The sequence below is a fragment of the Chiloscyllium punctatum genome, chromosome 4 (genome assembly GCF_047496795.1).
Source record: "Chiloscyllium punctatum isolate Juve2018m chromosome 4, sChiPun1.3, whole genome shotgun sequence".
In the NCBI taxonomy this organism is placed as follows: Eukaryota; Metazoa; Chordata; class Chondrichthyes; order Orectolobiformes; family Hemiscylliidae; genus Chiloscyllium; species Chiloscyllium punctatum.
The window spans coordinates 93,596,951-93,621,207 of NC_092742.1; the positions used below are offsets into that span (position 1 = coordinate 93,596,951).

General features: G+C 42.0%; 1 protein-coding gene across 1 annotated transcript in view; it reads right to left on the reverse strand.

Moving 5' to 3' along the window:
• LOC140476541 (regulator of microtubule dynamics protein 3-like) overlaps positions 1-24,257 on the reverse strand; it is a 244,186-nt gene that overhangs the window by 202,103 nt on the left and 17,826 nt on the right. Inside the window, exons 4-5 of the mRNA XM_072569320.1 lie at positions 21,408-21,603; positions 16,921-17,023 (exon numbers count right to left, since the gene is read on the reverse strand). Coding sequence (XP_072425421.1) covers positions 16,921-17,023; positions 21,408-21,603 — 299 coding nt within the window. The remainder of the gene's footprint in view (positions 1-16,920; positions 17,024-21,407; positions 21,604-24,257) is intronic.

Consider the following 24,257-nt stretch of genomic DNA (forward strand, 5'->3'; position numbering starts at 1 on the left):
TTTATGTTCCTGTTGGATTAAAACCCTGAAGCTCCCTACCTGTTTTGGAAGGGCTTTCGAACACTGTAGTAACCAGTATTGATGTCATTAAACTGGTGCTCACTGGACCTGATTAGAACAGTGTGGGTGGAGTTAGAAAAAAGGAGCAAAACATATGAAGAGTTAGGCAGAAGCCAGATTTCCAGCAGTTTGAACATTACAAACATGTGCAGAGAAGCAAAAGATGGTAGACAATTTGGAATAGTTTCTCAATAAGGCAACAGTAAAATTACAACTTGGTACAGATCTCTCTCAGAATAGCACGAATTGAATATTTGTCTTGATTTGAGATAGTCTTATAAAGATAAGCTGAAAGCCAGTTCTTGACAATATCTTCTCTTCAACCAGTATGAAATGAACCATAACACTCAGATGTGGCTATAAAACCACACAAAAGATGACAGCAGTGATGGGATCGACTGCCTAGAAAATCATGGCAGTAGTGAAGTTCAAGAAAAAGACATGAAATCATTTGAAGAGAAGAACTCAACAAATTGTATTTCAACACATCATCAATACAGTTAACAGCCTGAAAAGGCTGAAAAGCCCTTCTACAAAAATATCTCCAAACAGAAAATTCTTAGAGATATAATCAAAAACAACTTTAAGTCCTAGCATAAGCCTTTTATAGCCAGTAATGGGGAAAACAAGAAGAAAGTGAGGACTGCAGATGCTGGAGATCAGAGTAGCGAGTGAGGTGCTGGAAAAGCACAGCAGGTCAGGCAGCATCCGAGGAGCAGGAGAATCGACATTTTCCTGATGAAGGGCTTATGCCCAAAATGTCGATTCTCCTGCTCCTCGGATGCTGCCTGACCTGCTGTGCTTTTCCAGCACCTCACTCTCTACTCTGATCTCCAGCATCTGCTTATGCCTGAAACGTCAATTCTCCTGCTCCTTGGATGCTGCCTGACCTGCTGCGCTTTTCCAGCAACACATTTTTCAGCTCTGATCTCCAGCATCTGCAGTCCTCACCTTCTCCTCAATTTCTTTAGTCATCCAGCATTCCCTATATCTACCAGCCTTCCCTTTCACCCGGACAGGAATATACTTTCTCTGGATTCTTGCTATCTCATTTCTGAAGGCTCCCCATTTTCCAGCCGTCCCTTTCCCTGCAAACATCTGCCTCCAATCAGCTTTTGAAAGCTCTTGCCTAATACCGTCAAGGGTCAGTTTCCATGCTGGACATCTCTGACTCTATGACACTGAACTGCGAGGATGAAATGTTTGAGAACAGCTCTGGTGAAAATCACAAGACATGAGAAGATATGATTCATGGTGGCATTAGCTTGCTTGGGCAACAGAATTAAATATAATTTTCAACTGTAAAACCATGCTGAAAATCAAGTTGTCTGTAGTAGATTTTACGGATGCCCATGTATGGGAGAGAAGAATGGTGTGAATTCATGAATCAATAATATGTAGAGTATGCACCGCAGTAGTCAACATAAAGAATGCAGCTCACTAACATGGCACGTGACCAGAGATTTATAAAAGTGTTGAGATCAAGAGGTATCTGCAAAAAAATAAAAACTGCATTGTAATTATACCTAAGGGTACAATGTCCATAGTTCACTCTTTTCAACATGCCATTCAAGGATCATACTCATACTGAATGGAATAGGTGGATGGCTGATGGAAGAAAAGCCATCATTAAGAGTGAAATAAGCTTGCTGCGCTTAGTTGACATCATTAAATTTGAGGCACTGCGTGCAAACTGTCACCAAATTATTCAAAATATGTGGAATATCCAATTCAATGCAAGGAGAGAAATGATTTTTAAACTGAAAACAGCACATCTGATGCAGAGTGGAACATTCACGAGGATTCCATAGACGAAGTGACTCAAAAGAAATGAAATGAGGAGGAATTTCTTCAGCCAGAGAGTGGTGAATCTGTGGAACTCATTGCTGCAGAGGGCTGTGGAGGTAAAGTCATTGTGTATTTAAGACAGAGATAGGTAGCTTCCTGATGAGTAAGGGGATCAAGGGTTAAAAGAAGAAGGCAGGAGAATGGCATTGACAAACATATCAGCCACAAGCAAATGGTAGAACAGATTCGATGGGCCAAAAAGCCCAATTATACTTCTATACCATACGGTCTTATGAAATTAGACAAACAGTATCCATTGAACACCAAAAACAATGAATTTGAAATGTTTTAAAAAGAGATGGTCCTAACCACTGGATTTTAACCTGTCTAGTTAAATATTTATAGATTATTCAATAAGCCATGCCACATTAAATTAGGGTTAGTTTAGGAATGACTTCTTATTCACTCACGGAGGACACCTCACCACTTGTGATGGAACATCTCATGTCCCATCACTACTGATGGTTTTCTCTTTCTCATTCTCATCATTCTTAGTCCCTTTCTTTCCCTCTTTGCAAAAAAACTGGCATATCCCTGGACTGATGTCTTCACAGTACCCGAACCGACTTAACTATAATCTCTGGATTCATTGCACTTGGCTTACAGGTCTTGAATGGCCCAATCCCAAAGTGTAAGCACATGGATGCTGACTCTGCTACAACTAAACGCTTGACTGACCATACCCTGGGCAGTAATAGCACTTCTCGACTATAGTCCTTCTTGATCCCACAGGTCCTCTTTTATTTTCAGATCTGAATACCTAGTTGAAGCATATATATTACGTCACACACCCTGCTGGCACAAGAGTTGGTCCCAAAAGAGGTATGACAACACAATTAGCCTGGTTGTTTGGCTGTGCCAAATTGCATGGATGAAAGGTAGAGGTGGATGGTGCCTATAGTATATGCAGGATCATTATTATGAAGACAGAATCGGATAAAAGGACTGGAGAAGCAAGTGGTGAACTGCTGCCACCAGGTAATTGCTCTTACATATGAAGGAATTGGTGCAGTGTAATTTCTTGAGGAAGAAGAGAATTTGAAGCTGCAGAGAAGTGACATCCATTAAGGCAATAATGATATGAAAATGCACGCAAATAAGGAAGTCACCACTCATTAGTGAGATTCTTAACTCACCATTTAAACCTCAAAGGGAAAACAGGAAATTTATTCTTGACATCAACATGCTGATTCTTTCACTTGCACTTATTTTCTAACACATCTTACCCTTGCCCACACTGCTCTTGGGAGTAAACAATTCTACCACGTTGTAAAATTGCTACAACTTAACTATGCTGATAATGAAGTCCCACTATTCCACAGGCCATTAACAACTAGTGTTCACAAGGATCAATCCAAGAATATCTGCCTGATTAGGCTACCACAGCGGGAAGAGGGAGGCCAGCTGATCAGCTTCTTAGAGCAATGGCTCCCGTAGTTTTTGAAGCTGGAGGTCGGGGCAGACTGGGTTCAGGTCGACAGGCCCCGGTCAGACCAGCAACTCCAGCACTATAGAGACAAGCAAATGGTGTTGGAAGCTTCTAGAATACTGGGGAAGGGTCCACAGACTCTGATATATAAAGGATCAAGAATTATGTTCTTTCAAGACTTTTCTGCAGCTGTGATCCATAAGAGGATGATAAGGTAAAAAAGGAGGCTGAGGGACTTGAATATTCAGTACTCTGTGATATCCGGTGATATTATGTTTCAGCCACGGAGAGTCCGTGCTTAATTTTCATTCATCGGAAAAGTCGAAGGACTTCCTGGACACCTTAAAATAGACTGGCTGGCTCAAATAAAACAGAAAATAGTGTTTGCTTTCTGTTTTCTGCAGTTTGCCTGGTTTTGTCTTTTTTAATATGTGGGGGTCTCCCTTTTTTCTCTCTCTCTCTCTCCCTCTCTTTCCTCTCCCTTCTTTCTCCCCTCCCATTATCCTTTGTTTGTTTGTCATTCCCTTTTTCTCTTTCTTAGTCTGGGGTGGGGATTCTTTTTTTTTTAAACCATCATTGCCTGGGGTCAAAGAATGGATGGGATAGGTTGAATGTCAACTTTTAATTTTTATTGTTGTCAGACACTTGTAACTTTTTTGTACTTAATTTTGACTGGGTTTGGGCACAGCTTCAGCTAGAAGGAGCCATTGAGGGGTTAGAGGATATTATGAGCGCCCCCTGTGGGCAAGGGGGAAAGTCTTGACTTATTTGTGTTATATGTTGGTTCATTGTAGAAGTAATTGTTAGAAGTTATAATTTGGTAGTTGTTGTAGTTGTATTTTATATGAACTGTTTATTGTTTTCTCTCGGCGCGTTATAAATGGAATTCTTCCTCCCGGGGGATCATAGGCTGCTTTGGATGGCTGTGGCTAACTGCTTGTGTAAATGCTGCACCTGGAATGTTAAAGGCAGTCATTCACTGATTAAGGGAAAAAAAATACTTTCCAGCCTTAGAAAGGAAAGAGTCGATGTAGTCTTGCTGCAAGAAACACATCTAACTGATAAGGAGCACTTAAAATTATAGCAGGGAGGTTTCGACCGGATGTTTTCTTTATCTTTCAATTCGAAAAGTAGCTATACTCATTCAGAAGAATCTTCCATTTCAGTTGTTAGACCAAATTAAGGACGAATGTGGGTGGTTTCTGATCCTTAAAGCTTTAATACATGGAGGGGAATGTGGAATCATGAATGTATATTGCTCCCCGGCACACCCCCTCAAATCTTTTTTTTTAAAACAGATGCGCTCTCCGGATTGATGACCCTTAGGCCATGTCATACAATTATAGGGGGAGTCTTTAACAGACGTATGGACACCGCGGTGGATAGGATGCCAAGGGGTCTTGTGGGTATATCCCTGCAATCCAGGCAGCTGGTGGACTTGAACAGGGAGCTGGGGTTGGTGGATATCTGGAGATGTCTTCACCCTGCGGGTAGGGACTACACTTACTTTCCTAATCTACATGTGTGCTATACTAGGATTGACTTGTTTTTAGCCCCCCTCGGCCTTTGTGAATTCAGTGCTGTCCTATAGAATTGGGAACATAGCCATTTCTGATCATGTGGCAGTGTACATGGAAGTTAAGGCTGGTGGCGATGGGACAGGAACCTGGCACGGGCACATGGATCCTTTCCTCCTGAAGGATAGTAAGCTCATAGAGTATTTTTCACAGTAATTTAAAATTATTTTGGGACGTGAATTCGGGTATGGCTGGTCAGTGCTCTGGGAGACTGCCAAGGCCTATGCAAGGGGTTTGACTATTTCTTACTCGGTGACTCTGAAACGACAGAAGGGAGAGCAGCAGCATGTGTTTGAGGCTCAGCTGAAGGCAGCCGAAACAGCATATCTTGACAGATAGTCTATAACTAGGTTGCAGTGGATTATAGCCTTCTGAATGCCGCATTCACCCAGGCAGAAAAGAGGGAGATTTCTTTTGGGAAACAGGTTATTCAAGTATGGTGATGAACCGGGTAGGTATTTGGCATACTCGGCCAGAAAGAAGAGTGCCCCCGCAATCTATCATATCCATTAGAGAGCGTTCTGGTATTATCACCTGGAATCCCAAAATGGTTAATGCAGCATTCAGGAGGTTCTACTCTGGGATGTACCAGTTGGAGGGCTGTTTGAGGACAGATTGGCGAAGATGGAGTCCTTCTTAAGGCATTGGACCTCCCAAGTGTAACATCACAGCAGGCATCTCTTTTGAACACCCCTCTGACAACCCAAGAGATATAGGAGGCGGTGAGGCAGCTCCAGAGTGGTAAAGCACCCGGCCCAAAGTGAGTTTTATAAAGGGTTCATAGACATGATGGCTGGGCCAATGTTGAATATGTACAATTATTCATACAGACAGGACTGCCTCCCATCTTCTTTGAAAGAAGCAAATATTTCTCATTCTCAAGAGAGAGAAAGCTCCAGAGGACTGCACTTTGTATAGGCCTATATTGTTATTAAACATCGACTTTAAAATTTTGTTGAAAATGCTGGTGTTGAGGCTCAGCCTCCTTCTTTGTAAAGGAGGGCCAGACAGGTTTTATTAGGGGTCGCAGTTCCTCTAATAATATTAGGAGAGTGCTAAATATGGTTCAGGTGTACCAGCAAGGGTCGATTCAGGGCTTGGTACTCTCCATGAATGCAGAGAAAGTATTTGACCGGGTGGAGTGGGCGTACCTCTTTTATATACTGGAACGGTTTGATCTTGGAGGGGTCTTTGCCAGGTGGGTGACAGTGTTATATCGTGACCCTAAAGCAGCAGTTCTCAGTAACAGTATAAGGTCTGAGGCAACCGAAAAGGGTGCCCCCTCTCACCGTTACTATTTACATTGGGGATTTAGCCATTGGCAGAGGCCATCCGGAAAGACCCCAATATAACTGCCCCAGCGGTAGGAGCAGGAAGGCATAAGATCATCCTTTATGCAGATGATGTTCTTCTCTTTCTAACACTAAGGTCAGTGGAGACGTGGACAGTGCCAAAGGATGTTGCAGGTTACAGAGGGACGTGGATAAGTTGCAGGGCTGGGCTGAGAGGTGGCAAATGGAGTTAATGCGGAAAAGTGTGAGGTGATTCATTCTGGAAGGAGCAACAGGAATGCAGAGTACTGAGCTAATGGTAAGATTCTTGGTAGTGTAGATGAACAGAGAGATCTTGGTGTCCATGTACATAGATCCCTGAAAGTTGCCATGAAGGTTGTTAGGGTTGTTAAGAGGCATGTGGTGTGTTAGTTTCTATTGGTAGAGGGATGAAGGTTTGGAGCCACAAGGTCATGTTGCAGCTGTACAAAATTTAGAGTACTGCATACAGTTCTTGTCACCGTATTATAGGAAGGATGAGGAAGCTTTGGAAAGGATTCAGAGGTGATTTACTCGGATGTTGCCTGGTATGGAGGGAAAGTCTTATGAGGAAAGGCTGAGCAAATTGAAGCTGTTTTTATTAGAGAGAAGAAGGTTGAGAAGTGATTTAATCGAGACATATAAGGTAATCAAAGGGTTAGATGGAGTGGACAGTGAGAGACCTTTTCCTTGGATGGTGATGGCTAGCACAAGGGGAAATAGTTTTAAATTTAGGGGTGACAGAGAGTAGTAGGGGGTGTGGAACACACTGCCTGCAACAGTAGTAGACTCACCAACTTTAAGGGCATTTAAATGATCATTGGATAAACATATGGATGAAAATGGAAGTGTAGGATAGATAGGCTTTAGATTGGTCCCACAGATCGGCGCAACATCGAAGGCCAAAGAGTCTGTACTGTGCTATAATGTTTTATGTTCTGTAAGTAGTTTCTCCACAACTGTTTTAAATTTGCTACGCCTTATCCTAAGACTATGACCTCTCATCCTAGAATGCCCCACAAGAGGAAGCATCCACTCCCCAACTACTTTATCCATACCTTTCATCATCTTGAATACCTCAATTTGATCTCACCTCATTTCTTCTAAATACCAAACAGTATAGGCATAAACTGTTCAATCTCTCTTCATACCACTAACCCCTCCTCTCTGGGAAAACTGAGCGAACCTCCTCTGAACTGCCTCCAATAACACTACCCTTTTCCATAAATAAGGGGACCAAAACTGTACAATACTCCAGGTATGGTCTCACCAATGATATGTATGGCTACAACAATACTTCCTAATCTTTATATTCTATTCCTTTAGCTACAAAAGCCAAATTCCATTCACTTTCATAATTATGTACTGTAGCTGCATGCTCGTTTTCTGAGTCATGATCAAGGACACCCAGATCCCACTCTACTGGAGAACCCCAAAGTCTCTTCCCATTTAGATAATAGGTCGTGTTTCAATTTTTCTGACCAAAATGCATGAACTCACACTTAGCCATGTTAAACTCAATCTGCTACATTTTAGCCCACTCTCTTCATCTATCTATATCCATTTGTAAGGTTATTATTTACTCAGTGCAATTTAGCACCATGCCTATTTTTATGTCATCTGCAAATTTAGCTATAGAGCCTACTATCTCTGTATCCAAGTCGTTAATGTAGATTGTAAAGCTGGGGACCAAGACCAAATACTCTGGTACTCCACTAGTTACTTCTTGCCATCCAGAAATAAAAACCGTTTATCCCACACCGGTACCTAGGCCATTTCAGTGTTCCCCACTATTAGCTCTCTGGTTTCACCTTCCAAGGACCTTAGTGACTGTCTTCCCTTTTATATACATATAGAAGCTTTTGTTATCCATTTTGGTATTTTGTGCTCATTTTCGATTGTAATTTTCCTTAGATTTTTTTTTTAAGTATACTTTTGTTTATGTTTGAATGTTTCCCAATCCTCCAGTTTGCCATTGGCCTTTGCAATATGGTATATCTTAATTTTTGACTTCATAACCTTGACCTTGACCTCCTTGTTTAGACATGGATTTGTTTTACCCCCTTACCACCTTTCTTCCTCACTGGGATGTATTTTAGCCGTGAGGAATTGAGTAGCACCTTAAACAACTGCCATTGCTCATCCGCTGTCTTACCTTTTAGCTTTCCTGCTCAATCTACTCAGGCCAAATTTGTCCTAATGCCTATGTTTAATTGCAGTACACTGGTGTGAGACTGACCAAATACTTCTTCCCTTTGCTTTCTATTATTTCTACCCAGGCTGCTTTCACATCTTGACCTCTTTTGCTTATATCATTTCTTATTAGAACACCAATCCCTTCCTTCATCAGAAAAGCAACACCACCTTCTTTCTCTGGTCTAGGTAACCACTACTAAATCGTACCCATCCATTTCCATTTGGGCCATTAACTCATTCAGTTTGTTTTGAATGCTTTGTGCATTTCGATAAAGTTTTTAAATTTGTTCTCCTGGTAAACTTCCCCTTACTCTTCTATAATTCCTTGGTGCATAAAGACATTCACCTGTTTTGTCCCTCGCAATTATTGTCCAGTAACCATCCACCACATTGCTAACATGCACTCTTACCTCCTCCTTTAAGTTGGGTTTTCTAATTCCCTCCTCCCCCCAAGTATTTAATTTAAACCCCTGCCTACAGGCCTAGTTATCAATTCACTAGGACTCTAGTCCTAGCATGATTTAGATGAAGACCATCTCTTCCTTCTTCCCCAGCACTGGTACCAACGTCCCAGGAATTCAAACCCATTTCTCCCACACCAATCTTTAAGCCACACACTTACCTGCTTAATCCTATTGACCCTGTGTCAATTAGCTTGTGGCTTTTTGGTTCCGCATTTTAATTTAGCCCCTAGCTGTTCAGACTCTCTTTGCAGGACCTCTGCCCTCCCCTAGTTTTATCCATGTCATTGATACCCTACATGGACCACGACAACTGGATCTTTACCCTCCCACTACAAGTTCCTCTGTGGCCCAGTTAGACATCCCAAATCCAAGCACCATGTAGGCAATACAACCTTTGGGATTCACCATCCTGGGCACAAAGAACAGCATATCCGCTCCAAACTATACTATCCCCAATTCTGATGTGGAGGTGCTGGTGTTAGACTGGCATGGACAAAGTTTTAAAATCACACAACAGCAGGTTACAGTCCGACAGGTTTATTTGGAAGTACTAGCTTGCGGAGCAATGCTCTTTCATCAGGTAGCTGTGGAGCAGGATCATAAGACACAGAATTTATAGCAAAAGATCAGTATCATGCAACTGATATGATATATTGAACAAACCTAGATTGCTGTTAAGCATTTCATCTTTTAGAATGGGTTGCAGGTTTCGGTTCATTAACATGGAAATCTCAGAACTTCTTTCAAGTCACATTCTTGAAACAGCTTAAGATTTTATAAAGAAAAGGTGACACCTCAGAGTCAGAGATGTACAGCATGGAAAAAGATCCTTCGGTCTAACTTATCTATGCTGACCAAATGTCCCAACCCAATCTAGTCCCACCGGCCAGCACCCAGCCCATGTCCCTCCAAACCCTTCCTATTCATATACCCATCCAGATGTCTTTTAAATGTTGCATTTGTACTAGCCTCTGGCAGCTCATTCCATACATGTACCACCCTCTGCATGAAAAGGTCTCTTTTAAGCTTTCCCCTCTCACCCTAAACCTATACCCTCTAGTTCTGGACTTCCCCACTCCAGGGAAAAGACTTTGTCTAATTATCTTATCCATGCCCCTCATGATTTTATAAACCTCGAAAAGGTCACCCCTCAGCCTCAGACGCTCCAAGGAAAACAGCCCCAGCCTATTCAACCTTTCCTGATAGCTCAAGTCCTCCAAACCTCGTAAATCTTTTTTGGACCTTTTCAAGTTTCACAACATCCCTTCGACAGGAAGGAGACCAGAATTTAACTCCTGTACTCAGTACTCTGACCAATAAAGGAAAGCATACCAAATGCCTTCTTCATTATCCTATCCACTTGCGACTCTACTTTCAAGGAGCTATGAACCTCCACTCCAAGGTCTCTTTGTTCAGCAATACTCCCTAGGATCTTACCATTAAGTGTATATGTCCTGCTAAGATTTGCTTTTCCAAAATGCAATACCGCGCATAAATTAAACTCCATCTGCCACTCCTCAGCTCATTGGCCCATCTGATCAAGATCCCGTTGTAATCCAAGGAAACCTTCTTCGCTGTCCACTACACCTCCAATTTTGGTGTCAGCTGCAAACTTACTAACTGTACCTCTTATGCTCACATCCAAATCATTTATATAAAATGACAAAAAGTAGTGGACCCTGCACTGATCCTTGTGGCACTCCACCACCACCGACTTCTACCTTTGAGCCAGTTTTGTATCCAAATGGCTAGTTCTCCCTGTATTTCATGAGATCTAACCTTGCTAACCAGTCTCCCATGGGGAACCTGGTCGAACGCCTCACTGAAGTTCATATAGATCACACCTACTGCTCTGCCCTCATCAATCCCCTTTGTTACTTCTTCAAATAAACTCAATCAAGTTGGAGAGACATATTTTCTCACACACAAAGCCACGTTGACTATCCCTAATCAGTCCTTGCCTTTCCAAATACCCTGTATATCCTGTCCCTCAGGATTCCCTCCAACAATTTGCCCACCACCGATGTCAGGCTCATCTGTCTATAGATCCCTGGCTTGTCCTTACCACCTTTCTTAAATAGTGGCACCACGTTAGCCAACCTCCAGTCTTCTGGCACCTCATCTGTGACTATCAATGATACAAATATCTCAGCAGGGGGCCCAACAATCACTTCCCTAGCTTCCCACAGAGTTCTAGGGTACACCTGATCAGGTCCTGGGGATTTATCCATTTTTATGCATTTCAAGACATCCAGCACATCCTCCTCTGTAATATGGACATTTTTCAAGATGTCACCATCTATTTTCCCACATTCTGTATCTGCCATGTCCTTCTCCACAGTATACACAGATGCAAAATACTCATTTAGTATCTCCCCCATCTCCTGGGCTCCACATAAAGGTCATCTTGCTGATCTTTGAGGGGCTCCATTCTCTCCCTAGATACCCTTTTGTCCTGAATGTATTTGTAAAAATCCTTCTCCTTAACTCTAATTGCCAAAGCTATCTCATGTCCCCTTTTTGCCCTCCTGATTTCCCTCTTAAGTATACTCTTACTGCCTTTATACTCTAAGGATTCATTCGATCTATCCTGTCTATAGATGACATATGCTTCCTTCTTTTTCTTCACCAAACCCTCAATTTCTATAGTCATCCAGCATTCCCTACACCTATCAGCCTTTCCTTTCACCCTAACGGGAACATACTGCCCCTGGACTCTTGTTATCGCATTTTTGAAGGCTTCCCATTTTCCAGCCGTCCCTTTACCTGCAAACATCTGCCCCAATCAGCTTTTGAAAGCTCTTACTGGATTAGTGGTGCTGGAAGAGCACAGCAGTTCAGGCAGCATCCAATGAGCAGCGAAATCGACGTTTTGGGCAAAAGCCCTTCATCAGGACTTTTGCCCGAAACGTCGATTTCGCTGCTCGTTGGATGCTGCCTGAACTGCTGTGCTCTTCCAGCACCACTAATCCAGTATTTGGTTTTCAGCATCTGCAGTCATTGTTTTTACCTTTTTGAAAGCTCTTGCCTAATACCGTCAAAATTAGCCTTTCTCCAATTTAGAATTTCAACTTTTAGATCTGGTCTATCCTTATCCGTCACTATTTTAAAACTAATAGAATTATGGTTGCTGGCCCCAAAGTGCTCCCCCACTGACACCTCAGTCACCTGCCCTGCCTAATTTCCCAAGAGTAGGTCAAGTTTTGTACCTTCTCTCGCAAGTTCACATACGGAATCAGAAAAATTTCTTGTACACACTTAACAAATTCCTCTGCATCTAAACCCTTAACACTATGGCAGTCCCAGTCGACGTTTAGAAATTTTAAATTCCCTACCATAACCACCCTATTTTTCTTACAGATAACTGAAATTTCCTTACAAATTTCTTTCTCAATTTCCTGCTGACTATTAGGGGGTCTGTAATACAATCCCAATAAGATGATCATCTGTTTCTTGTTTCTTAGGTTACCCAAATAACTTTCCTGGATGCACTTCAGGGAACATCCTCCTTCAGTACAGCTGTAATGCTACCCCTTCTCAAAAATGTCACTCCCCCTCTTCTCTTCCTGTAGCATTTGCATTCTGGAACATTAAGCTGCCAGTTTTGTCCATCCCTGAGCCATGTTTCTGCAGTTGCTACAATATCCCAGGCCCATGTTCCCTGAGTTAACCTGCCTTCCCTGTTAGGCCTCTTGCATTGAAATAAATGCAGTTTAATTTTTCAGTCCTACATTGTTCTCTGCTTTGTCCCGACCTACCCTGACTGTTTGACTCGCTTCTTTTCTCAACTGTATCAGTCTCAGATTGATCTCTTTCCTCACTATTGCCCTAGGTCCCAACTACCATCCCCTCCCCCAACCTTACTCGTTTAAATCCTCCTGAGCAGCTCTAGCAAATCTCCCTGTATATATTAGTTCCCTTCCAATTTAGGTGCAATCCGTCCTTTTTTGTACAGGTAATTTCTGAGATTTCAATGATCCAAAAATGTGAATCTTTCTCCCATTCACCAGCTTCTCAGCTGTGCATTAATCTGTTCTACCCTCACTAGCTCATAACACCAGGAGTAATCCAGGTATTACTACTCTCAGGGACCTCCTTTTTAATTCCTGCCTAACTCTCAATATTCTCCCTACAGAATCTCATCCTTTTCCCTTCTTATGTCATTGGTTCCAACGTGTACAATGACCTCCTCTGGTCTCTCTCCCCCTTGAGAACATTTTGCACCCTTTCTGAGACATCCTTGCTCCTGGCACCAGGGAGGCAATACAACACTCTGATTTTTTGCTGCTGGCCACAGGAACATCTGTCTATGCCTCGGACTAAAGTCCCCTAACACAATCGATCTCTCGGAACCCGACGTCACCCTCATTGCATTAGGGCCAGTCTCAATACCAGAAACTTGGCTGTTCATGCTACATTACCCTGAAAATCCATCACCCCCTACATTTTCCAAAGTAGCATACTTATTTGAAATGGGGATATCTATAGAAGGCTCCTGCACTACCTGCCTACCTCTCTTACCTGTTGTGGTGTTAACCCATGCATGTGACTGTATCTGTGACTTTTCTCCCTTCCTATAACTGCCATCCATCACATCCCCTTGCACTTATAAATTCCTCATTGCCTCTAACTGTCTCTCCAACTGATCCATTTGATCTGATCGGGTTCTCAACCGATGGCACTTATTGCAGATATACTCCTCAGACACACATAAGCTCTCCCTAAACTCCCACATCCGACAAGAAGAGCATATCATTCTACTAAAGGCTTCTTCTAATCTACAGACCCTGAAAATAGCACTGTCTTATCCCTCTACAAAACACTGCTCCAGGATAACTTAATACTTATGGCTTATATTTTAAAGTTTAATCAAGAGACATATCTCAATTAAACACAGTCAAGAAAGAACCTACTCTACTCACTACTGCAGACGTATAGCAAAGCCATACTTAAAACTATTCATTTACCTGTTTCTGAGCTGTGACCTCTCCCAAACAGGTTCGTTCAAGATCAGTTGTGAATTTCAATGTTTGTTAATTTTCCGAGATGCACTAATGTGCGGTGATACATAAATTCAAACAGCAAAGACAGTAAATGCATAAGTTCACTGCTGTGTCAGGGAGCAGTGTGGGTTTCTGTCTCTCTCTCTCCTGCACTAACCTGACCGTGTGCTGCCATTGTCCATTTCTCTCCCTTTTAAAAGTGCTTTTGTTTTGATGTTTTTCTCCAAAGTTTCAAAACAATGTGTTCGCATGAGAGCATGAGAGGGGGAGAGTGCAGACAGATAGAAGGGGGGGGGGGGGGGGGGGGGGGGGGGGGAGAGAAAGAGAGAGAGAGGGGAAAAGAGAGAAGAGAGAGCGCGCGCGCGCGCGCATGCACGCGCAAGGGCAAATGGGAGTGTGGGGAGGAAAAGACAGAGAGTGGGTGGGGGTGGGGAAGAGACAGGGAGGGACACAGAGAAAGAGAGAGAGTGTGAGAGAGAATGAAAGAAAGAAACAAACAAACAAACAGAGAGAGCGAGAGAGCGCGATACAGAGACAGAGAGACAGATATAAAAACAATGACTGCAAATACTGGAAACCAGATTCTGGATTAGTGGTGCTGGAAGAGCACAGCAGTTCAGGCAGCATCCAAGGAGCTTCGAAATCGACGTTTCGGGCAAAAGCCCTTCATCAGAAATATATTTTGAAACTCCTTGGATGCTGCCTGAACTGCTGTGCTCTTCCAGCACCACTAATCCAGGCAGAGAGAGGGGGAGCCAGGCAGAGAGTGAAACACAGAGGCAGAGAGAGAGAAAGAAAGACAGAAAGAAAGACAGAAAGAAAGACAGAAAGAAAGACAGAAAGAAAGACAGAAAGAAAGACGGACGGACGGACGGACAGACAGAGGGATAGAGAGATGGGGAGAGAGAGAGAGAGAGAGAGAGAGAGAGACAGACAGACAGACAGAGACACACAGAGAGAGACAGAGAGAGAGAGACATGGGCAGAGAGAGAGCGAGAGAGAGGCTGAGAGAGCGACAAGAGAGGGGCAGAGAGAATGAGGCCGCTTCAAATGGAATACCAGATCGGAATCCATTCAGATGGAATACCCGGATACCAGATTCTACTGACATTAATAACATGATAAACAAGTATAATTGCTGAAAAACAAAGTTTTCTGCAAAAGCCATGAGCAATGTGGACTGACAGCATTTTACTGGACTTCTATGTTACACTATAAAGATAAAATACAAAAAGCAAGAAAACCAGTTGGAAGAGAACACAGAAATAATACAAGAGGCAACATGAATTTTAAAAATGCAGAGAGCTATACCTGACAGTATAGAACAGCTTTCAAAAAGAAATTGGATAAATAGCTGACAGTGAAAACAATTGTGGGTGCATAGGACAAGATTAAAAAGTGGGATTATTTGGTTAGTCTTTTCAAATAATCCACAATGATCTCCTGTGGTGCATCATTCTAAGATTCTTACTTACTTCATTTTTTTTGTACCATAAGTGTTCAGGAGCACAAACAAGACAAACATTTATGTTAAACATACTAAAGATAAAATTGATCTACTTGAACAATAGATTTCTATCGGGATTACAGTCATGATAAGAAGGAATGTCAAATGCTTTCTCCTCCAATGAAATAAAAATATTTTTTTTTTAAATTCTGAAAGGAACTAAAAAATGTGTTAAGAGAAAGTGAGGACTGCAGATGGTGGAGATTAGAGTCGAAAGCATGGTGCTGGAAAAGCTCAGCAGGCAGGCAGCATCCAAGGAGCAGGAGAATTGACTTTTTGGGCATAAATCTTTCATCAGAAATGCTCATTCCTGATGAAGGATTTATGCCCAAAATATCAATTCTCCTGCTCCTTGGATGCTGCCTGACCTGCTGTGCTTTTCCAGCATCACATTCTCAACTAAGAAATGTATTATTCTCATGAAAACTGCAGTGTAACTAACTTCAGATGAGAACTTCCTTAAAGAGTTCCTGAGAGTAAGAAAGCCAACTGAATAGCTACTCAGACTCCTCGGTTTCCCCTGCTTTCCATTCTGTCTGATATTCTCTCACACTCCCTCATACCTACAGTCTGAAGTTTTGTCCCCAAAGCACGGAACGACTCCATGAAACACGCTGCATGATTTTAAAAGACTAACTTGGTAACACTGCAAGTTTTAATCTCAACCTTTGGACAATTTCATTGCATTTCTGGCTTGGCTCCTCCATTCTCCCCTTCATAAATTTGAGGCCACCCAAAGCTCTGCTGTCTGCGTCTTAACTCACATAACATCCTGTTCCCCTACCACCCCTGTTCACTCTATGCTAGCTCCCATTTAAGCATTGTCTTGATTTTAAATTTCTCATCTTGGTTTTCAAATCCCTCTCAGTTGCTGTAATCTCTAGTCCCACAAGCATTCAAGAAATCTGTGCTCTTCTAATACCAGCCTCTTGTGTATTCACAATCATAATTGCTGTACCATTCATAGCTGAGTCTTCAGGTGCCTCAGCACAAAGCTATGGAATTCTCCCCATACACTTTGAAGCTCACCTTCCTTCTTAAAACCTACTGATTTGACAAAATTTTTGCTGGTCTGGTTCATATTTGTTTGCAACACTCCCATAAAGCACCTTTCATTAGATTAGAAACACAACACAGATAACAGCTGTTGGCTCAAAACATTGAACAGAAAGAATCTCAAAGCAAATATGATGTGAGCAAATTTTAGACCAACAAATTTAAATGTTTAAAGTTTTGGTCAACAGTGTGACAGAATGGATAATTACTGTAGCAATTTGATTGAAATAACAGATGTAACAATATCATGCACATATGTCTCCTATGACGACATATTATCATACCTCCATGCCTCCGGCTCCTATTCTGAAGTTGTTGACCTTTTACTGGGTTCGCAGTCCCAGATTGTCCATTGGTAACTCTCTTTACCCAGTAAATTATTCAATAACTCAGTATATTAACCAGCTATGTAACAGTAAGAAGCTATGTTGAATGCATTCTCATATGCAAATTTTAAAGAACTAGCTTACCCTTAACCAAAAAGGACTTCTTCTCAATTTGGTCTTTCGCTATCTCCACCATATCACAATATGCACGAGCCAGTCGCCAGCAGAACTCAGGCTTCGAATGATACTGGAAGTACAAATGGCAAAGGATACATGTGAGTCTGTGTATTGTAAATCATTAATGATAGTTAGTGGCCAAACAACTAATGACTGTTCTGTGGACTGACAGAAATTTAGGCTTTGGTATTTAGCAAGTAAATAATAAGGCCAAAGATAATCAATGTAAAGGTGATGCCTGGTTGAAATAAGTCATCTGAACAACCATAAGCAACTCATCAGCGGAAACAGGAATTCTACTGACAAAATAAAGAAGTGTATTTGATTACTATGAAAAGTGTTGTAATCAGAATCAGCAAGCACGCTTTCCTTTTGCACGTGAGTTAATTAATTTATTTAAAATGATACTTTACTTAAATCCATGTTCAATGCATATTAATGCAATTGGTTTATTGCCACGTAATATTATTCGATGTAAGAGAACAGATTGTTAGGAGTGAATTATAAATGTAGCAATCTAGTTGTACAATAGAGAATGGAATGTCAAACAGGAACTGAATTGCTGCCTCCCACCAGTACAGTTTACGTGTTCATCAACAGTAGACTATTTTAAATGTTGGAAGCCCAAAATAACAATGATGAGAGGGGATAGCTATTCCACACCCTACTCGAGGAGCAGCCTGACCGTCATCATCAAGGAACTACAGCTTACTGACAATGACCTCCACCAATCCATCTTTAGTTACATTCTGTCTCATGAGCAGAAGACCGCTACAAATGTAGAAGCACAATCTGGGAGTCCTCAACATTGACTCCAAACCCGGTAAAGTCCAGACCCGGTAAACTCCAGACCCGGTAAAGTCTCACTGCATTTTGAATAGTGAGGAAAACCTCCTGCTGATTAACAGCTATCTCCTCCATGGTGAACACCACTTTGGTTAGTGGACAGGAACTTCAATGCAATCAGAGCAGTTCATTACCAAACCTAGTGACTGAACAAATTGAGTCCTAAATAGGCATAGCTGCTAGACTGACCCTGTGCAAAACAAGAAGAAACTTTTTTCTTGGCTTCACTCTCACCAGTTTATTTGTAACAGACATGTCTCTCCATGATACTGTATAGCCATAGTGGAGGTAAGGTCCCATCTTCACATTGAGGATATCAATTGATCTGCATGGCACTACCACTATACTGAACAGGACAGAATTTGAACAAAGTTTGCAGTTAAAACAGGACATTGATCAGGCATTGCGAGCCATCAGCAATGGCAAAACTGTATTCTGTAATCTAATGTGGCAACAAATCTTCTGTTCTACCTTTACCATCAAGTAGGAAAATCAATCTTGGTTCAATAAAAAGTGCAGGAGGGCATCAGGCAGAGGGAGGAGAGGATTCAGTACTTATGCAAAATATAATAGCTAGGATAATAGCTGGATATGGTGTAGCTCAAGGATGTGTTTTGAGTCTACTGCTGCTTGTCATTTTTATAAACAACTTGGATGAGAGCGTAGAAGGATGGGTTAGTAAATTTGCGGATGACACTAAGGTCGGTAGAGTTGTGGATAGTGCAGAAGGATGCTGTAGGTTACAGAGAGACATAGATAAGCTGCAGAGCTGGGCTGAGAGGTGGCAAATGGAAAGTGTCAGGTAATTCACTTTGGAAGGAGCAACAGGAATAAGGAGTACTGGACTAATGGTAAGATTTTTGGTAGTGTAGATGAGCAGAGGAAACCCAGTGTCTATGTACATAGATCCCTGAAAGTAGCCACCCAGGGTTGTTAAAAAGGCATACAGTCTGTTAGCTTTTATAGGTAGAGGGATTAAGTTTTGGAACCATGAGGTCATGCTGCAGCTATACAAAACTTTGGTGTGGCCGCACTCTGAGTATTGCATACAGTTCCAGCCACTGCATTAAAGGAAGGATGTGGAAGCTTTGGAAAGGGTTCAGAGGAGATTTACTAGGATGTTGCCTGGTATCGAGGGAAGGTCTTACGAAGAAAGGCTGAGGGACTTGAGACTGCTTTCATTAGAGAGAAGAAGATTGAGAGGTGACGTAATAGGTAGTCAGAGGGTTAGATAGGGTGGACAGTGAGAGCCTTTTTCCTCGGACGGTGATGGCTAGCATGAGGGGGCATAGCTTTAAATTGAGGGGTGATAGATATAGGACAGATGTCAGAGGTAGTTTCTTTACTCCAGAGAGTAGTATGGGTATGGAACGCACTGCCTGCAACAGTAGTAGACTCGCCAACCTTAAGGGTATTTAAATGGTCGTTGGATGGATAGATGGGCTTCAAATTGGTTTCACAGGTCACTGCAACATAGAGAGCCAAAGGGCCTGTACTGCACTGTAATGTTCTATGTTCTATAATGGATATTGTCTTCTGCAGCAAAGACAGAGTTCTGAAGACTATCTTGCCTGCCTGGAGCCAAGGTTCAGGGCGTCTCTTCTGGGAGAGAAAAGAACTTGGAGTTGGTAGTTCACATAGGTACTAATGACATACGTAGGAACAGCAAAAATGTTCTGCTGAGGGAATATAAGCAGCTTGTGGCAAATTTAAAAAATCGTGACCACAATGGTAATAATGGGAGGCGGGTTGAGAGTGTGGTGCTGGAAAAACACAGCAGGTCAGGCAGCATCCAAGGAGCAGGAGAATTGACATTTCAGGCATAAACCCTTGATCGATGTCGAAATCTCGACTCTCCTGCTCCTTGAATGCTGCCTGACCTGCTGTGCTTTTCCAGCACCACACTCTTGACTCTGATCTCCAGCATCTGTAGTTCTCACTTTCTCCACAATGGTAATAATGCCTGGATTACTATTTGCAAATTAGCATAGGGTAAATAAGATTACGAAGATAAATGTGTGGGTCAGAGAAATTGGCTCCAATTCAAGAGGCAATGGCCCCCGTACTTGAGAAAAAGTGTGTTGTTTCATCAGCATGGACTTCGAGCCATGCAAATCATACAAGGATTATAAAGATTTAGAAATTCCCTGTAAAATATAGTTCTATTAATCTCAAAATCACTCTTTTAGACTACCCAGATCAGAGGATGTAACAATTGCTTCAAATTCCTCTATTGTAAATCAGATTGTCTCTTTCTGGAGCATTCATACAACCGAGCGCAGATTTTCTCAGTTTAAGTAACTCTTTCAGAGTTGTTCCAAATACTTCTGGTCTAGAACTTTCAAACAAAACAGTACAGACTAAGGTGACCTTTTTCTTAACAGTTCTAAAGCTCCTTTACGCCTCCTTTCATCAAGCCCAAGTGCTTTACATAATTAGTTCCAGCCAAGACAGCCAAATTGAAATCCATAAGTTTGCAAACTATGGCTAATTCCCCTAAAAACTCCAAAATCCTCTATCTAAAGGCCTAATGCACAAAACAGTTTATTTTGTAAACTCTCCCAATGTAAATAAATCCACATTACTCCTCAGGAAGTGTGTTTCTAATACTGTGTTTTAAAATACTTTACCATGGCTACAGAAATACTTACAAGCTAATCATGAAATGCTTCAGACATGCAGAGAACCCATATGTCACTCAATATTCAAACATCAAAAATAAATTATATTAAACCTATTTAAATCATGTACCTTACTTTCATGCTAACACTGTAAAATCAACAGCTTTATACGGCAACGATATATAGCCAGAGCTGCTGATAACAGTAAATCGACTCTCAGACTTTTAGAGTCATACAGCACAGAAATAAACCCTTTCGTTCAACTCATCTAAACCAGACATCCCAATGTGACCTAGTTCAATTTGGTAGCATTTGGCCATATCCCTCTAAATCTTTCCTATTCATACTCTCATCCAGATGTCTGTTAAAATGTCGTAACTGCACTCACCTCCACCACTTCCCCTGGCAGCTTGTTCCATGTACACACCACCATGTGTGAGAAAAAGTTACCCCGGAGTCTTTTTTTAATTTTTCCGCTCTCACCTTAAAACGGTGTCCTCTCGTTTTGGACTCCCCACCTAGGAAAAATACCTTGGCTATTCACCCTATCCATGCATTTCATACTTTTATGAACTTCTATAAAGGTCTGACACTCCACATAAAAAAGTCCTAGCTTATTCAGCCTCTCTCTGTCCCTCAGAATCCCCTCAAACCCACCACTGAACAATCATCATGAAGCAGTTACTAGATTGTAAGATTATAGTCATAGAGCCATACTGCATGGAAAAAAATCCTTTGGTCCAACTCGCCCATGCCAACCAGGTTTCCCAATCTAAACTAGTGCCACTTGTCTATTTTAACAGAATTAATTTAGTTGCCAGCTAGGGGCAGTTCAACAACAGGAAATTGAAAAAAAAAAGGCCATGTGAGATACTGTTGATAATCATGGATGTCTACAAATTACAGTTTACTGGTCAAGGGAGGAGAACATAGGATTAAGTACTGGGCAATTTCAAACAAAATGAAAATATCTCAAAAGATGTTTACCTTGGTTTTCTTATCCAAGAGCAACTTAAACCCCTTTGTTTTGTCTTCATCTCCACCTTCATGCAACCTATCTGCTATGCATAGAAGTTGAGTGAATTCATCTAAATTATGAGATGAGTTGCACATGGAATCTGGTGCATTTGAATTTGCTGCTTCTTCACGGTCATTATCTGACTCTGCATTAGCTGTAGTATATCTGGAGAAAATAAAGTTAAATTACTTCAATTAACACCACTTGTTCAGGACCAACATTGTTTGTGCCATGACTGCTGATTAAGATGCTTTCGTTACCTCATCTAAAAACTGGACTTAAGCATTGTGCATCATCGACCTCAATGTAACTCTAAGGTCCTTCGGCCATCAGGTCTGCACTGGTTAAAAACTAAGAGTCAACTATTCTAATATCATTTTCCAGCACTTGGCCCGCAGTCTTCTTTCTTGTATGCCTTCTATTTGTATAACAGAATGACATGATAGATCTTTAAACCAGTTTGCTAGGAGTAACGGTTTGGCAAGTCGGTTTGGAAGCACCAGGTAATTTTGAGCATAGATAAAATTAAAACTCTGAAGCTCAAAAATTAGGAAACTTTGAATGGCTCTTATCAGAGAATCCTTTTTAAATTAAAAAGCAAACAATTTTAAAAACTGAATAACTGGAACAAAAGGTACATGCTGAATTTGGTGTATCTTGGGAGATAACAACATTCCAACGTCACCCTTGCCTTCAATGGAATTTAGGGAAGTGCAGGAGGGAGACATTGCTGTCTTGTTCTGGTCATGTTTGCAAGGAGCTGCTTTGTGATGGAGGTGCTGCTGGTTAGACCTAAGAGTGAGTGAGTGTAGATAAATACTAGGCTTTGTTGAGGAATGGAAGCGGCGTCAAGGCAAGGGCACCTTTGTTGTTTCCCTAAGTCGCTAGTTGTTAAAGATGTAGAGATGGCAGTGGAGTATATGATCTTCCTGTCATATGTGAGAGATCAGAGAGCAGCCATATGTCCCTAGTGACCATGTCTGCAAGAACTGTACCTCCTCTCAGACTGGATGAATCAATTAGAGCTGCAATTGGAAGCACTAAGGAGCAAACAGGAGGCAAAGTGTGTGATAGGTAGTAGCTTCATGGAGGTGGTCATACTTCTGATACAGTCAGGTAGATGGATGACTGCCAGGAGAGGGAAGTAGTAGTGCAGGAGTCTTCTGTCGCTATCCCCCTCTCAAATAAGTGTATAATTTTGGAAATTGCTGTGGGAAATAGGCTCTCAGGAGGAAATAGCAGCAGCAGACGCCAGGCACCATGACAGGATATCCAGCTTTTCAGCAGAGCCAAAGTCCAAGTGAGCAATTGCGATGGGGACTCTCTTGTCAGGGGCACACATTTGCATTTCTGTTGCCATGAATGAGATGCCAGATGATGCATTGGTGCCAGGGTTAACATCTTGGAGCGGTTGCAGAAAATTCTCAAAGGGGAGAGTGAGCAGCTTGTGGTCATTTGTACTGGCGACATAGGTAGAAAAAGGGGTGAGGTCCTGCAGAATGACTATGACGAGTGAGGCAAGAGGTTAAAAAGCAGGACCTTAAGGGGAGTAATCTCTGAATTACTCCTGGTGCCATATGCTAGTGAGAGTAGGAATAGGAGGACAGGGCAGGTGAACGCTTATCTGAGGAGATATTATAGGGGACAGGGATTTGGATTTCTGGATCATTGGGATCTCTTCTGGGGCAGAAGAGGGATGGATTGCACCTGAACTGGAGGATGACCAATATCCTGGTGGGGAGATTTGCTACAGCTATTTGGGACCATTTAACTTAATCTGACAGAGGAATGGGATCCTAAGCAGTAGTAGTGAGAGAAGGTTAAGACTGGTACAGAGATTAAAGGGAGCAAGCTAAATAGACAAGGCAGGCAAGAGCAAGACAGAGAAGGGAGGGAAGACTGACGAATTAAATTGCATTTATTTCAATGCAACAGGCCTGACAGGTAAAGCAGGTGAACTCAAGGCATGGATGGGAACGTGGTACTGGGATATCATAGCTATAACAGAAACATGGTGGGGTGGGGTGGGGTCGGGGGGGGGGGGGGGGGGGGGGGAGAAGAAGGACTGGCAGCTTAATGTCCCAGGGTATAGTTACAATAGGAAGAATAGACGAGGAGGCAAGAGAGGAGGGGGAGTGGCGCTTTGATTCGGAAAAAAAATCACCGCAGTGAGGACATTCCTGGGAGATCGTCCAGTGATGCTATATGGGCAGAATTGAGAAATAAGAAGCAGGTGCCACTTTGATGGGACAGTACTATAGCCACCAAACCCCATCCCTCCAGTCAGCAGGAAATTGAAGGGCAAATATGTAGGAAGATCAAAGATAGCTGTAAGAATCATAGGGTTGTAATAGGAATTTTAATTTCCAAACTGTCATAGTCTTAAGAGTTCGGACGGGGAGGAATTTATTAAGTGCGTTTAAGAAAACTTGCTCAATGTGTATAGAAGGAGCAAAATCTGACCTCCTCTTGAGAAATACTGCAGAGCAAGTGACTCAGGTGCTAGACGGGAGCATTTTGGGACCAGTGACCAAATTCTATTAATTTTAAAATAACTATAGCAAAGAAGAGGCCTGGTCCATGAGTTAAAGTTTTAAACTGGGGCAAGGCCAATTTTGATGGTATTAGGCAGAACTCAAAAGTTGATTGGGGAGATCATTCACAGGTAAAAAGGAACATCTGGCAAGTGGAAGGCTTTCAAAAGCATGATAACAAGAGTTCAGAGACAGCATGTTCCTGTTAGTATGAAGGGCAAGGCCAACAGGAGTAGGGGATACTGAATGACCACAGATATTGAGACGCTAGTCAAAAAAAGGAAG